We start from the raw sequence: 16,957 nt of genomic DNA on the forward strand, positions 1-16,957 counted from the left end.
TACATCTTCATGCTTATTATTATTGTTGTTGTTATTATATGGCACCTCCATGGAGTCCAAAGACTCATCGTGGAAAACCGAATTATCCACAATCTGTTATACTTCTCCTTGAAACTATTCATAGGCAAAACACTCATAACTAATTCAAGCAACCCATTCCACTCATTCACAAACCTCCAAGCAAAAAAATAATCCAGTCCTTACATCCCTACTGACCATACCTTTATTCAACTTCCAGGGATGACCTCTTGTTCTGGCCCATCTAGCCAAGTGCAGAAACATTTTTTCTACATCAATCCTATAAAATCCTTTAAGCATCTTAAATGTTTCTATTACATCCCATCTTTTTCTCCTATCAACCAACTTCTGCAATCCACACACCCTCAATTTATCCTCATAGGGAACATTATAAACATCACTCACCATCTTGATCACTTGCTTCTGAATCTTCTCCACAGCTTCCCAAGAAACCCAGGAGACCAGATCTGAGCAAAGTGATCCAGATGTCAATGTATCAAGGCCTTATAAAGAAGATAACAACTTCTTTATCTCTACTTGTTAATGTGTTCTTCAATAGCCAAGTAATTTTATGAGCTACCTTAATAACCTTAGCAATATGTCCTCTAAAGTTTAATTCTCTCTGCCACCACCCCTAAATCTCTAGCTTCATCTTCTTCCTGGAATACAGTGCCATCAATGTGATACACTGTAAAATTCGATGCAGTATAAATTTTCCTTTTCTTGCATTGACTTTTACAGAGGTCACATCTCGAAAACACACCAAAATAACTTTGTATATAACAATGTAAATAATCTTAAAAGCCCATGTATTTAACCCAAAGGAATTAGCATGCTAGATTGTATAAACAGAAAATGTCTAAAAATGTAAGGTTCAAGGGCAATGCCTTAGAAATCAGCAATGTATTGATGTCAGTGTTTTGTATAAAGTGTAAGTGAAATTTATTGTATCCAAAGTCAGTCTGATACCACCTTCAAGGTTAGTGGTAAAAAGGCAGTATACATCTAACATAGTTCCGTCGTTCTGTAAATGAGATTAAATGTGCACTTTCGGGGAGAACTAGAAGTCTGCAGAAAAGAGAAGGTCAAGACAGTTTGCACGGGAATGTTCGGGGGCCTCAGCCCTTCATCCAAAGTCCCGAGAAACTTGATATAAGTCATCAAGGAGTAGCGCCGCAGGACCAGAATATATTGCCATTAAGACAATCTGCATAGGTCTCAATCGTCAGACCCTTTTGCCTGAGTCATAAACACCGGGAAATTGTGCTTCAGGCCCCACGAGCCATTCCAGATGAGACGAGGATGCCTACGGAATCTCTGAGTGAAAGCCCAATACCTGAAACGTAAAAGAAGCCAAGGAATCTGAGAAGGAACTACGAACGAGAGTGCACAATAAAGATAAAGAAGAAACGTGAGTTGATTTCAAAGTAATTTTGCCTATGATAAGAGAAACTGTTTTAGAAGGATTGATGTTTTTTTGAGTTGTTATAAATAGTCAGAGAATAGTTTGTATTAGGTGATAGTTGAAATTTCTAGTTATAGGTAACAGAGCATGATATTCCTAAAAATGTAAACGGGCTGATAGTTTTCCTTTAAATTGTTGATCAATTTGTAACATGTTGCATGATTCTGTGAATTTACTAAAGGGTTAATTTACTCTAATGATTTAAACTTAAAGTGAAGTAAGAAAGAATATTTCACTATTGTGTGATTTATATAGTTACATTAGTATAAATAAATGTTTGTTTTGTTTACAAATTGTGCTGCCTGGTCTTTTACGCAATGCACTGTTTCAAAATAAACACGATCCTGTGAGTGGGGAGTTTAATGATGGCTACGACTGATTATTGTTAAGAAGGGATCAAGGGGAGCTTATATGTTAGCAATGACTGTTAATTGTTGAGAAGGGCTTCAGGATAGAAAGAGAACAACTCTACTGGAAGTATTGATATTTCTTATACCACAAGGAGAGCACTAGTGCCGCAGTCGATAAATCAAAAATAAATTTCTCGAGTTCTCCTGGTATAAGTAAAGAATACAGAATATAGAGTAAAGATTAATAAGGTTAATAAGGTATAAAGATTATTAAGGGTATAAAAGGAATAGAATAAAGTATATAGAAGAATTAAATAGATTATAGAAAGATATAGAAAATAAATAAATAAAAGAAAGACATGCATTTTACAACACAGCTTATAATCTATTTTTTCCAAAATGCATAACTTTATATATTTCCACATTAAACTGATACTCATCATCTTCTGCCCATACTGGCATCCTATTTAAATCATCCTGCAATCTCTCCACATCACCTTGATTAACTATTACTCTACCTAATTTTGCATTATCAGCAAACAACTGAATATTTCTTTTCAGTTATTTCCTATATCATTTATGTACAAGTTAAACAGCAATGGTCCAGCACTGAACCTTCTGGCACACCACTAGTCACCTGTTTTTGCCTTGATTCTGCCCCTCTATATACCACTTTTTGATATCTGTCCAGCAGTCACCCCCCCCCCCTTTATCCACTTAACCAGTGTCATATCCATCCCTATTTGTTCTAATTTGCATAACAGAGTTCCATGTGGTATTCTGTATATGCCTTTGCAAAATCATCATATAGCCATTTCCTATCCAAATCATCTGTTACCCTTCACAAAGACGATGATGTCCTTCATATGGTATCATATTTTTATCCACTCATTCTTGAATTGTCTTTTTGACCAATTTTTTACCACCATGCCTGAGATACTGATTGTTCTATAATTTGCTACTGCAGTCTTAGAACTTCCCTTATGCAAGGGAATTATTTTGCCCTCTTTCCACTCCCTTGGAATTCTACCAGAGCTGAGACTTAAATTAAGGAGCCTAGTTAGAGGCATTGCCAGTTCTATTGCACATTCTCACGAAACCTGAGCTGATATCCCATCTAATCCCACAGCTGTGTTTATAATGAGATTATGCAATAGCCAAAGAACACCTACAATTCATCTACCTCTGTTCCCATATTAGTGTCTATATCATATGTTAAAGCATAACCTTTTTAGGATGGTAGACTCTTGGAAAGTGGTCACTCAGTAACTCAACTATTTTATTTGCTTCTGTCATTTCATGACCATCATCACTCATTAAGATTATCTTCCATAGTTATTCTTCCTCTTACTTGCCACATAATGAAAGAACTCTAGGATTTCATTTGGCCTGCTCAGCTGGCTTCTTCTCATAATCTGATTTTGCCTTCCTTGCCATGCTGGTCACCTTTCTTGCCTGAGACTTGTATTGTTTGTGAGTTTGCTGTGTAAACCTTCCACATCCTCAATGAGTCCCTGGAGGTGTCAAGTAATAATAATAATAACATCATTTTCTTCTTCTGCAGCTCATGCTTAATGATATTACTCATCCATGTTACTCCTACCTGATTAGCTTTCCTTACCTTAGGTATACAATTTAATATTGCTTCCTCTAGATGAACATTAACTATCTCCCATTCACTACTAACATCTTTACCCATCAGTGTTTTATCCCATGGCACAGATTTAAGCTTCCTCCTAAGCATGTCATAATCACCTGCCTTGTAGTTCTGCATATACCCCTTCTCTGACAGAATATTCCTCATGTTTTACAATCTCAAGTCAAGACCGCATGGTCCCTTTCACCAATCAGAGGCAATGTGGTCAACTTGGTTATGGACAGCTCTTCTGATCCTATGACTAAGTCCAATTCTCTCACATCCCCCTAATCCCCTCCATCACATGCCGTTTCAAGTAATTATCACTTATTACGTGTATAAATTCCATTTCCTTCCTGTCATGTGATCTTTCTTCCTTCTAGTCTATATCTCCATAGTTGAAGTCCCCCCCATAATAATCACTTGACCTGTACTCATTGTACTAATTTGCGTGAGACTCCCTGACCTATAGCAACAACCAACTGTATATTTGTCTTACTGGCCTTAATCTCACAACAGAATGAACAGCCATCCTGCCACCTATCTCCTGTTCTTTTTGACCGCAATTCATCTGCTATCATCAGCAGAACCCCCCCCCCATCCTATCTTCTCTGTCTTCCCTGACAATATTACACCCTTCACATTCTATCCCTGTAACTAAATCATCTGCTGTTAACCAAGTCTCACTAATGCCTATAACTTTCAGGAAAGTTATACTAACCAATGCTGAAACTCCACTGTCTTTTTCCTGATACTTCTGGAATTAGTATATAGAAACTGCATCATCCCTTCAGGCTCCAACTCACTTTTACTTCCTGAATTGACTACCCTATTCAATATTTTTGCATGAGAGACTAGATTCCATACTGAGTCATTCTCACACTCGCTCACCTCGTGGGTGTCTTCACACAAACTCACCTGCTTCCACCCTAATTTCTTAAGTTTTCCTGAATTTGTGCTTCAGTATGCTTAGTGAACAAAACTCTCTCTCTAGGCACCTAACACCAAAACCCTTTATATGCAGTCCATTAGCATTATACAAATCCTTCTTTCCATCAATCACTGATCCACAAATCCTACATCATTCCTTCTTCACAACCTACATATAGATTCATTATCTACCAATGCCCTCTTCCTTAGTTTGCCTCTATCATAGCATGGCAGGAGACTTACAATCTTCGCCTTCTCGCTCTTCGGTTTTGCCTCTTCTAACAACTCCCTTTACATCATCACTCATAGAATACTTCTCACCTCTCAAATCATTTGTGCCAACCAAGACAATCAGTTCCTTTGCCTTACCTTTTTGCATCTGGAATTATACATCCTTATTATTCAAAGCAAATACTTAGAATTTTTGTTTTACAATCCATAACTGATTTCTTAGTTATGGATTGTAAATTAACTCAGTGAGCACAATGCAGGTAATTATTATTGGGGATTTCAAAACACAAGTATGGTGAGTATACAAATCAGAAGGAGGAAATAACAAATGGGGAAAAGAAAATGAAATATATGTGGTTACTATAATGGTAGCCAACTTTACTTCCATTTCAACAGAGTAATCATGCAGTCTTGACTTGTGCCTAAGCATTCTAATAGAGAAGCTTAGGTGTTGAACATTATACATAACTTATTTTAATGGTATTAACAACATCAAACAAACTTTTTTTATAAAAAAAAATGTTTATTGACTGGTTTATATTTCACTGAATTTCAAGTCAATTCAGAGCACAAGCAGTATGTTATGGTTTAAAAGTGACAATGAGTGAGTGAGTGAAACAATTCAAATTGTAATGGACAAAGGATCTAGTCCTAATTTGGTACCATCTAATGCTGTAAAAAAAAAGAAGAAATATTACAGCTGTGTAGGAGTTGATCTTAAGATAACAGTCTCCCAAATTTTTGGCAAATTAATGCAGCTATACTTTGCTGAAGAAAAATTAGGTTGGCATAAAGATAAAGTGGATAATATTCTCCTGCCAGTAATTAAACATGTGAATGAAAGAACAGTAAGTATAACTTTGTTCCAGAAGTATATCCTTGAATGCATATAATTTACTAATAATTATGTAGTTTTAATGCAGGTACTGGAAAATATAGTTAAATCTCACAGATAGTTTTACCCTTGGATTCATGTTATAATAGCAGATGCATTCTCAGCCATCCAGGAAACCATCAAAATGCTCCTCTCATATTGCTTAATCAAAAGCTTATAAATCAATTAACTCTGTTTTCAGTGCTCATTATTTAATAATAATATATGGGGAAGGGCACCAGTATTCAAATGTTGACTAATTCATCTGTTTTACTGCTATGCAAATGGTCTGTCTCTGTAACATAATTGGGAGGATGTTGCTGTTTACCCTTTGGCTAGAAAGACTTGGTTTCAAATCCTGTCTAGGACATGAGGGGGGGATTTTCAACTGAGGGTGAGTTAGTCAGTCTTCTATAGAGATGGGAGAGTGTGATCTCCTAGAAATGGAATGTGTTTTTTCATTCTACAAAAAAAAAAAAAAAAAAAAAAAAAGTGGCAAGAGAACACACATGACATAATAATATACTAGCCTCATCATACCCTTTGTTGTTCCATCAGCAATAACATTGGCAAAATCAATTATTAAGCTGCTAATATTATACTGAATTCAAACCAGCATCTTCAGAGCAATAAACACTTGTCAAAGTACACAGTGAACTCAACCAGATAGTTATGGAAATCTTCAGAATAGTACTTCACAGCATAAACCATACCAAGAGATAAAAATATATAATTAATTTATTGAACAATCACAGTTGTGGCAAGCACACAGTCTTCAACTAGATAGTTGTGGAAACAATTCAAATTGTAGCTGAAAAGAACTAATGCCCTAACAAGACACTGTCTAGGGACCAGATAACCATAAAGTTAAACTAGGAGGAGTCAGGCTGTATCAGGTCTCAGAATGACTGCCTTCCAGATCTTTGCTAAATGAATAGAACCATACTTGTTGATGCTAGGGGAAGTGCTTCATAGTTGATGCATATTCTGAAAATGGTCTCTCAGACCTATAGCAACAAGCTTCATCCCACCAGATATTGTGTTTTAGTGTCAATACTATTGACATTAAATACAGTAAACTTTGATTTGCTTGTTTCTATCACTGATGCTCTGCTGTTATTTTCAGTATGAAATATCTGTACTTTCATTTCATTCAAATTAATTACTGTTATCGTGTAATTTGTTGTTTATAGCTATGCCACAGGTACTTTTAAAAATTAGATTTATTTTGTTTTATTTTATTTAGCTTTTTTTTAAGGATGTATGCTGCAAAGACAAAAACAGCTATTCATTTGTTGTGTTTATCCACACATACACATCTAAAACCTCTGCCTGGGTGGAATTTATTGAAATCTGATGTTTAAGATCTCTACTAAAAATCTTGTAGTCATCAATTTTGATTTGAAGTAGAGCATTTTTGTTGACAAAATTGAAACTATTCAGAAATATCATTGCAATTTCATTCAGAAATAACCTTACAAAACATGCCTTACAAAATAGCCTGGGTTAATTTCCATACTTCTTTTCTTTCCTGCTCCCCCCCCCCCCAATGTTCAAATCTCATTTCAAAATCATGTGCTCTGTGTGCTTGTTAAAATTTCACATGGTATTTCACATTGGATAATGGTAAGTGACAAAATTTACTCTCCCCCTTTTTTATTTTTCTTTACAGGTGGTGCTGTGGACAGCCCATCATTTGGATCTGCTCCATCACCATGGGAGATTACAGTTAGTTATCCATCAAATTTTCAGAATCATCAAATCCAAACTGAAGTTCCTCATACGTCTTCTCTAAAGTCATGCCATATCTGTGGGGGAGTTGGTAGGAAACGGTGTGCTACCTGTTCTGGAAATGGATGGGTGAGTTTAAATATGGTAATTTGATGCAATTTTAGTTTTATTTCAGTTGGCTCATTCATAATATGAAATAAATAAATCATTAAAAAAATAAAAATAAAATACTTAATCTCACTTGCATCCTAGACTATAAAGGTGAGATATTTATAAGATATGTTTAGAGGAATCACATCTAAAAAAAAAAAAAAAAAGACAACACCTAAAAATTAATAATAGTTCAACCTTAGTATGTGTAGCAGCTAGCTACACATACATCATTTGGAGTCTGTTCCAAAGCATCAGAGAATAGCTTTGAAATAGTAGTTACAGATGAAAATATATAAAGCAATGATCCCAATGTCTATGATATAACGTGATCACTCTGGTTATAGTAAATTAAATTAATTGTTAATTAAATACACATTACTGAGCCTCTTTAATGGATTCATGCTTGATCTTTTATTCCATTTATAAATCATGGAACAATTAATTTTTAAAAGTTAGAATTTTTAGCTATTCTTTTGAGAGTGATAATGCAACCATTGGAAAGATCTAACAAAACTACAAAAAATAACTTTATAAACATATATAAGTAAGCTCAATTCACTAGCATGTGGCCAAGCAGCCTATCTCCATTTAAATATTATGTTATATGTTTAGTGGAGGATTTTCTAGCATTCTGTGCCTTGTGGCACATTCTCTTCCAGTAAAATGTGGTAACTGTGAAAAGAGAATATGTGTGTTTACATAAAATGTAGGCAGTGAAAAGCACTGGCTGACTTGAATGTTACTGTTGCTGGTTTTAGGTAGCAGAAGTAGTGAGTTGGAAATAGGTGAATGCAGACATACAGATACAAGTACAGTGGTACCTTGAGATATGAGTTTAATTCATTCCATGACCGAGCTCGTAAGTCAAATTGCTCATATCTCAAATCAATTTTCCCCATTGAAATTAATTAAAATGAGATTAATTCGTACCAGCCCCCAAAAAACCACTCCAATTTTTTTATCATCATCATCAAATTCCTGCCATGTACCCTCAAGGGGTGTACAGGATATGACAGTACTACATGAAAAAATTACATAATTACTAACTTCCTATCTACAATTTTCCTCCAAATCAGTCTGTTACTTGACTGCAACATTATCAGATCTTATATTTCTATCATCTAAGGCACTTTGTACCGTATCAATCCACCTATATCTTGGTCTTCCTCTGGGTCGGTTTCCTGCCAACCTGGCAGAGAACACTTGTTTTGCTAATCTTTCCTCTCCCATTCTATTTAAGTGACCATACCACCTGAGATTAGCTCTGCTAATGCATTCCTGGATGTTGACAATGTCAAGTTCTTTCCTAATATCGTCATTTTTAATATGATATTGCCATTGATGCCATCTGTTCACACCTCTAATCTTTCTCAGGACTCTCATATCTGCGGTCTCTAGTCTTTGGTCAAGTGTTTTACTTCTGACCCAGCTCTCAGATCCATAAGTTAAAATTGGTTTGAACACTGTCTTGTATACAGCTAATTTAGTGTTTCAATTCCAATTTTTTTATAATAATGTATTTATAATGAACAAATATTGTATACAAACAAAATAAAACTAAATACATACATACATGTAAAAGAGAATCTAAAGAAATAAACAGATGTTGGCAGAGCCGATTAGCCTATGGTATTAATTTTTTCTTTCACTTCACTTTTGCATAACTTAATTTTCTTCTTCACTAGTTTTTTCTTTTTTGCTATGCTTTCGTCACTTTCATCCGTAGGGCGTTTCAATAGAAACCCATCCAAGGAGCTTTGTTTCTTCCTCCCTTTTAGAATGTTTCTGAAATGAGTTAGGCAAGTGTTATTAAATAGCACCACTGCACGACCAGTTGCAACTTTTTCAGGGTGTTTCTTTTCAATAAAGTCCGAAACTTTTTCCCACATTGCCAACACTTTCTTTATCTCACTTGAAGAGATAACCTCCTCTGCTTCTGCGGTTGTACCAATCTCCTGCAGAACCTCTGTATGTTGCTGCATGTGTAGTTCCGTCAACTCCTCCGTTGCCAGTTCCTCGGAATGTGCGTTGCCAAGTCTATTACTCTTACGCCTTGCTCATGTTTGTCTATTATCTCATGCTTTAATTCCATGGATATCACCTTTTTCCTTTTCTCACCACTGTTCTTTACACTCACCTTCTTTGGACTCATGGTTATATGAAAAAAATTAGCTAAATAACTGTACATACAAAAAAAAAAAACACAAAATTAAAACTCAAATGACAGAATGAATGAGTGAACTGAACGATGTGCAAGACTCAGGAATCTGAGCAGTGGTGGTTGTGACGTCACCGAAGCAGGCTTGTGTCTCAAATTCTGGCTCATAACTCAAGGCAAAAAATCGACCTAGTGACAGCTCGTATCTCAAAAAACTCGTATGTTGGGGCACTCGTATCTCAGGGTACCACTGTAGTGTGTTTTGATGATAAGGAAAAGATGTTGATATATTTGACTTGGATAGTGTGTCTGAGAGAGAGAGAGAGCATCTTTCTGTGTTTTGACAGATGTTCCTGATTGTATGTGAGTGAATGGTTGGTGAAAGTAGGGATGTGTAAAGAAAGAAATAGGGGGTTTGAGAAAGAAAGGCATGGTGGCTGAATTGAGGATGTGTCTAAAAAGATTATAAGACACAAGAGGTTAAATAGCAAAACAAGCAAGGATAAGTATGAGAGAAAGGTTGTGTCAGTGAGAGAGAGAGAGAGAGAGAGCAGGGAGAGACAGGGATAAAGAAGAAAAAGTTGAGACAGTGTAGGTGCAAGGAGAGAGAGAGACAGAGAGAGAGAGAGAATGGATGCAGAAAGAGTTTGGAACGTTAGTGAGAGAAGAATGGATGGAGCTGTTAGGAGTGATGTATGGAGATTTGATGATTCTGGGTATACAGAACAGTGTTAGAATAGTGCTTGCTTGCAGAAACAAGAGAGAGAGAGAGAAAGAGTGGCAGTAGCAATAAAGTGAGATGATAGTGATGGTTGATATTAAGGACCTGAATAACTGTGTGAATTGGGTACCAAGAGATTTGTTAGAGATGTTAGCAATTGTGTAGTAGAGAAGTATGAGAGGGAAGATGGATAGTGAGTGGAATGCCTAGGTATGATAATGCACAGAAAAGAATAGCAGTGAGAATGTGTATAAAGAGAGGGCTGGAACATGTAGATTCTTGGAGCATATTTGATGATAGAAGCGAGCTATGTGTGCAAAAAGTTGGGGTCTACAGACCATGCCTTGGATACTCCTTCACACAGGATCAATTGAAAAAAAAACAAAAGTGCTGGACAGAAGCTTTTATAAATCAGAGAGATTGTTCTTGGAATCAACAGAAACCTTGAAACACACTCCAAAAACCTCAACAAGTATGGCTGTATAAATTTGCCAAAGATTTGGGAAACAGTCATCTTGAGACCTAATTAATGCCTGCTTTCTCTCTCTCTGTTTTTTTTTTTTCTCTATCTCCCTCAACGTAGATGATTAAATTGTTGTCTCTCGCACTGTGACAAACTGTTTTTGTGCTCTGAAGTTGCTGGATAGAATACCAGCAAAATATCAGCAATAAGTTAATAAATAGTTATTTTCTTATCAGTCTGTGTTCTCATCTATACCGTTAAAATGAATCAACATGCATCTCTCTGTGTTTTGGTGTTTTGCTGTGAATTATAAACCGTACTATTTATTTATTATTATTTTATTGTTGTTAATAATGGCATATAAAAATCAAAGTAACGGTATTATTGCTTCCAGTGAAAAGAAGGAAGTCTCATAAAGCTATTACACTAGATGCTAAGATTAGTCATTAAATTTAGTCCCAGTTTAGTGACGAGGACATATTTTAGACCAGTGTGCCTGTTATAGAAAATTATAGCTAAAAGAAAAGAAGATGTCTTCTACTATTCAATATTTCTAACGTTTTCATTTTGGAAAATTATCCTAAATTGTTCATTTCTGTAACTGATGTGAATAAATACTATGTCGGTTATGAGCCTGGGCAGAGAAAGCAAAAGCTTTCTCTGCCCAGGCTAGACTTAGAGACAAATGTCTTAAGCAGCATGATTCTAGTGGTAAGACTTATACGTTGGTTAGACATAACATAACCCCCCCGATTATATGGACTCCCAAAAATACATAAACAAAATGTGCCATTACGTCCCATAGTGGATGGCATTGATTCCCCCACATATAAATTAGCCAAACATTTAGCCAAAACGCTCACACACTACACTGGCAACACACCATCATACATAAAAAACTCGGCCCACTTTAAAGCCAGTATAGAAAACCTCACACTCCAACACACTGACATAATGGTCAGTTTTGACGTCTCCTCCCTATTCACTAATGTCCCACTCAAAGAAACCCTTGAGCTCATCCAAGCCAAGTTTCCTCCCGATATCTCAGCCCTATTTCAGTTCACAATGAACTCAGGCTATTTCGTTTGGCAAGGAAAGTTCTACAAACAGATAGAGGGGACAGCCATGGGTTCACCACTTTCCCCACCCTTGGCCAATTTCTTTATGGAGACATTTGAAGAAAAAGCCTTAAACTCCGCCCCACAAAAACCCACTATTTGGCTTCGTTATGTGGATGATGTGTTTGCTATTTGGCCACATGGCTCAGACTCACTCCACTCCTTCCTAACACACTTAAACAACCAACATCCCAGAGTCCAGTTCACCTTAGAAAAAGAGGAAAACAACACCCTACCCTTCCTAGACACTTTAATCACCCGCCAGCTTGATGGATCTTTGGTTTTCTCTGTTTACAGAAAACCCACCCACACTGGCAGATACATTCACCAGCAATCCCACCACCCCCCCTCACAACAATATGGGGTGATAAAAACACTATATAACAGGGCAAAATTAATCTGCTCAGATGACAAGGCCCTGACTATAGAACTAAACCACATCCTCAACACTTTCTTAGCCAATGGCTATAACCCCAAAAAAATCCAAAAAATACTAAAACCTGAAAACCACAACCCCCCTCCCCCCCTCAACAATAAAGACTACACCAAGTCTATCACTATCCCCTACATCCAGGGCACCTCTGAAAAAATAACTAATATCCTCAAGAAATATGACCTTACTTCCTGTTACAGACCATATAAAAAGTTGGCATCCCTTATCCGCTCTACCAAAGACCAACCACTTCCCCTAGACCTACCTGGTGTATACCAGGTCCCTTGCAGCTGCAAATTGTCCTACTTTGGCCAAACAGGCAGAACAACAAATATCAGGATTTCAGAACACCAAGACTACATCCGGTTTCACCAGTACAGCCGCTCTGGGCTGGCAGACCATGCCTTAGATACTCACCATAAAATTCGTTGGAAGAAGACAAAAATAATCCATCGCAGCAAGTTTAAATACGAAAGATTATTCAAAGAATCTTCAGCAGCTCTAAAAAACGTTCCTAACCTCAACAAATTTGGGTGCATGAAACTGCCCCAAATTTGGGAGACTTTCATTATGAGAACTTCAGCCCAACGGCCAAGACTACCAAATTAGCCCGCAAGAGGGCACCATTAGGACTTTAGGAACAAAATTAGTGTCTTAATTTCTGCCTCATTTGCTTTGTTAGTTCCTGTAGTGCACATACCATATCTTTATGTTCCTGAAGATGACAATGTGACATTGTCGAAATATAGAAGTGATTCATTAAAGTTATCTTTAATTAATTTACTTTATATGCGTTGTTAATTCCGTAAATTAATTACCAGTTATGTCTTAAGCAGCAGATGATAAAGGAGAAAATGAGGATCAAGAGTTTTGGACATGGTCATAGCATCAGAAGATCTGATTCTGACTGAGATGTGATGTCTGCTCCCAGTCATTGAGAGTGATCATGTAGTCTTGACTTAAAGAATGGAAAGACATGCAGAAGTATAGAAGAGGAAGGAATTTATGTGGAATTATGAGGAAGACAACTATTATAGACTTAGAAACCAGCTTTCAGCAATATAGTGAATGAAAGAATTGTAAGGAAGAAAGGTTCAGTTGTGCAGGGGAACTTTAATCTACTGTATATTATCGCATATAATGCGATCCATGTATAATGCGAACTAGAAATTTTCTTTGAAAACTAGCCCTAAAATGCCATCTCCACGTATAATGCGATCTGTTAATCTTGTTCCATAACATTATAAATAATACAATACGAATTAACGAAAGAAATATTTATTTAAAAACAAAATGTCAAAATACAAGATGATTTAACGAAAGAAATATTTATTTTAAAACAAAATGTCAAAATCCTTTAAATTCTTCTTCATCTTTTGAGTCGTCAAACATTTCATTTATAAATTCAGCTGTAGGGATTGCGTCATTGGTGTAGCAGTTGTCGTCATCGTCTTCATTCTCTCCAATTTGTTGTGCATCATCCTTGCTTTCATATATGACGTGATCTTTGGATCCATCCATTGAATTTAATCTGGTAGACACCTGGATGATTAAGATGTGGAAGCTGGTCCTTAGGAGAAGTGAGAAAGGTGGAGATTTTTTTAAACGGTCGAAAGGCAACAAAAATATTCAGTGGTTTTAAAACTTTTACTATACGTTCACTGATGCCTTGTACATAAGGGATAGTAATGCGCATTATTTCTTCTGTGTTTGAAGAGGAAGACATATTAAATCTACTCAAAGTTCTTTTAATGAAGCAATTCTTATAACCATTAGATAGAAAGGAAGAAGTTATATATTGTAGTTCTTTCTGTAAAAGATCGTCTGAAGAACAAAAGGAGTGGGCCCGATGAACCAGTATTTTAATAGTTCCTGCCTTTTGACTGGGATGGTGATGAGATTCCGCATGGATATAATGGCCTGTATGAGTCTTCTTTCTATAAACTGAGAAATGTAGGTTACCATCTGGTTGGCGAAGAATTAGAAGATCTAAAAATACGTCGTATCTTTGACAGCATTAAATTTTAGACCGTTAAGACTAGTCATAGATTGTATAGGTTGCCCCACTTACAAAATCTCAAAATTTTTATCAAATTTACTCTCCTCTTCAACTAGAAGAACTGATACTTATATAAAAAATACTTTGGATTTAAAAAAAAATTTTAGATCTTTATTTGGACGTTTCTGATATCATGATCAGTTTAGATGTTTTGTTTCTTTATTTACAAATGTGCCTCTCTCTGAAAGCATTGAATTACTACAACAGGAATTTCCTTCAGACATTGTAAATGTATTTGATTTTGTAATACATTCTGGTTATTTTTTCCTTTAAAAATAAGTTGTATCAACAAATTGAAGGAACAGCAATGGGCAATCCTCTTTCTCCTGCTATCTCTAATTTCTTTATGGAACATTTTGAACAACGTATCTTTGACGACATTTCTCCCAGACCTACTCATTGGTTCAGATATGTCGATGACATTTTTGCTGTATGGAATGGCTCTTCGGATGAACTTCAACAATTTCTCACTAAGTTAAAAGAACTTCATCCTAGGATCAAGTTTACCCTAGAAGTAGAATCAAATAAGCAGTTAGCCTTTTTAGATCTTCTAATTCTTCGCCAACCAGATGGTAACCTACATTTCTCAGTTTATAGAAAGAAATACAGGCCATTATATCCATGCGGAATCTCATCACCATCCAGGTCAAAAGGCAGGAACTATTAAAACACTGGTTCATCGGGACCACTCCTTTTGTTCTTCGGACGATCTTTTACAGAAAGAACTACAATATATAACTTCTTCCTTTCTATCTAATGGTTATAAGAGTTGCTTCATTAAAAGAACTTTGAGAAGTTTTAATATGTCTTCCTCTTCAAACACAGAAGAAATAAAGCACATTCCTATCCCTTATGTACAAGGCATCAGTGAACGTATAGCAAAAGTTTTAAAATCACTAAATATTTTTGTTGCCTTTCAACTGTTTAGAAAAATCTCCACCTTTCTCACTTCTCCTAAGGGCAAGCTTACACATCTTAATCATCCAGGTGTCTACCAGATTCCGTGCTCTTGTGGATTATCTTATTTCGGACAAACAGGAAGATCTGCCTCTATTCGGCTAGAAGAACACCAATCTTATATTGAATACTTTAAACCTGAAAAGTCTGGAGTTGCAGAACATGCCATCTTCACTAGACACAGAGTTCATTGGAGAAAGACAAGAGTTCTTCACAAAAGTCAAGTCCTCATGGAATGCCTTTATAAAGCAACATGTGAAACTCTACTTCATTCTCCTAACTTAAACAGATCCGACGGCATACATCTATCCCCTTTATGGGAGATAGTACTTTACAAATCAGCTAATCTTTCCTAACTTTTTATTGTATTGATTTTTTTTTTTTTTTTAGGAAATTTATTGACCTTTTTTAGTTATCTTATGCCAGCTACTTAGGTGACGCTTTTTGGAATTGTCAGTTATTGTTTAATTTGAGCTTAATGTACTGAAGATGCCTGTGACACACAGGCGAAAATTATACTATTAAATAATCTTTGTACATGAGTTTTTTCCGTTATTAATTTTGTATCAATAATAATCTCTGTCACTTGCCTCTAGATTCTCTCCCCTAACTTCATCCCTGCAGAGTCCTGGAATCCAGATCTGCATGCACAGTAGTCAAGGTGTGACCTTATTAAAGTGTTATATAGGGGGACAATAACCTCTCTATTCCTGCTTGTTAATGCATTCTTCAACAACTACATAATCTGATGTGCTGATTTGGTTATCTTCACAGTGTGCCCTCTAAACTTCAACTTCCTCTCCACAATCACATTGACATCCCTGGCTTCATTAGTTTCCTGTAATTCAGCCCCAGCAATATAGTACAGCTTCTTATTTCTTCTCAAAGTGCATTACCTTACTCTTAGCCACATTAAACTGGTACCCATTTAACTTAACTCATACCACCAGCATGTTTAAGTCATCCTGCAAGATCTCTACAGCACCTTTATTGACTATCTCTCTTCCCAGTTTTGCATCATAAGCAAATAAGTGTATATTTATTTCCAATATCATTGATATACAAATTAAACAACAGAGGACCAAGTACTGAGCTCTGTGATACACCACTAGTCACTTGCCTTCTCATGGACTCAACTCCTCCATAAACCACTCTTTGATATCTGTCTATCAACCACCCTCCAATCCAATTATTTCAAAAAAGAGAGGTATACAGAATGAAAGGGAAGGAGGAGATGTTCATTCAACATTTTGGGGGGGGGGGGTGATCTATTATATTGGTGTTTTCCAGCAGCTGTTCATGTTCATACATGATTAGGGGGAATGTGAAGGAATGGTACTGGCCTGTTCAGTGGAGCAGCATCCATTGAAATGAATATAGAAAAGACATAGTGCAGCAATAGTGCATATGTGGGGAAGTAACTGGAGGAAATCATTGAGAGATCAGTCATCTATTAAGCAAATGGCTCTCTTCTGAATACATTCAACCATTCTGAGGTTTTATGTGCACCACCCCAAATGTGAGAACTATGTTCTGAGGTTGGACAGATTTATAAAGTTTCAAGAGTAGTGTTTAAAATGAAAAAGAATACTAATAGGATGATGAAGAGATTATTGACATGATGTATTTGTGCCACAATAGACTAGATGTGAAAAATAGC

At 36.2% G+C, this 16,957-nt stretch overlaps 1 protein-coding gene across 1 annotated transcript in view; it reads left to right on the forward strand.

The window, feature by feature from the left end:
* Positions 1-16,957, forward strand: part of LOC150106613 (protein SSUH2 homolog) — a gene marked incomplete at its 5' end in the record, with an annotated part of 284,249 nt that overhangs the window by 155,022 nt on the left and 112,270 nt on the right. The window contains one exon of the mRNA XM_090393441.1: positions 7,177-7,364. Within this exon, the coding sequence (XP_090249567.1) occupies positions 7,177-7,364 (188 nt within the window). The remainder of the gene's footprint in view (positions 1-7,176; positions 7,365-16,957) is intronic.

The sequence above is a fragment of the Typopeltis vanoorti genome, chromosome 5, assembly GCF_054136105.1.
Source record: "Typopeltis vanoorti isolate ZY-2024b chromosome 5, IOZ_Tvanoo_1.0, whole genome shotgun sequence".
In the NCBI taxonomy this organism is placed as follows: Eukaryota; Metazoa; Arthropoda; class Arachnida; order Uropygi; family Thelyphonidae; genus Typopeltis; species Typopeltis vanoorti.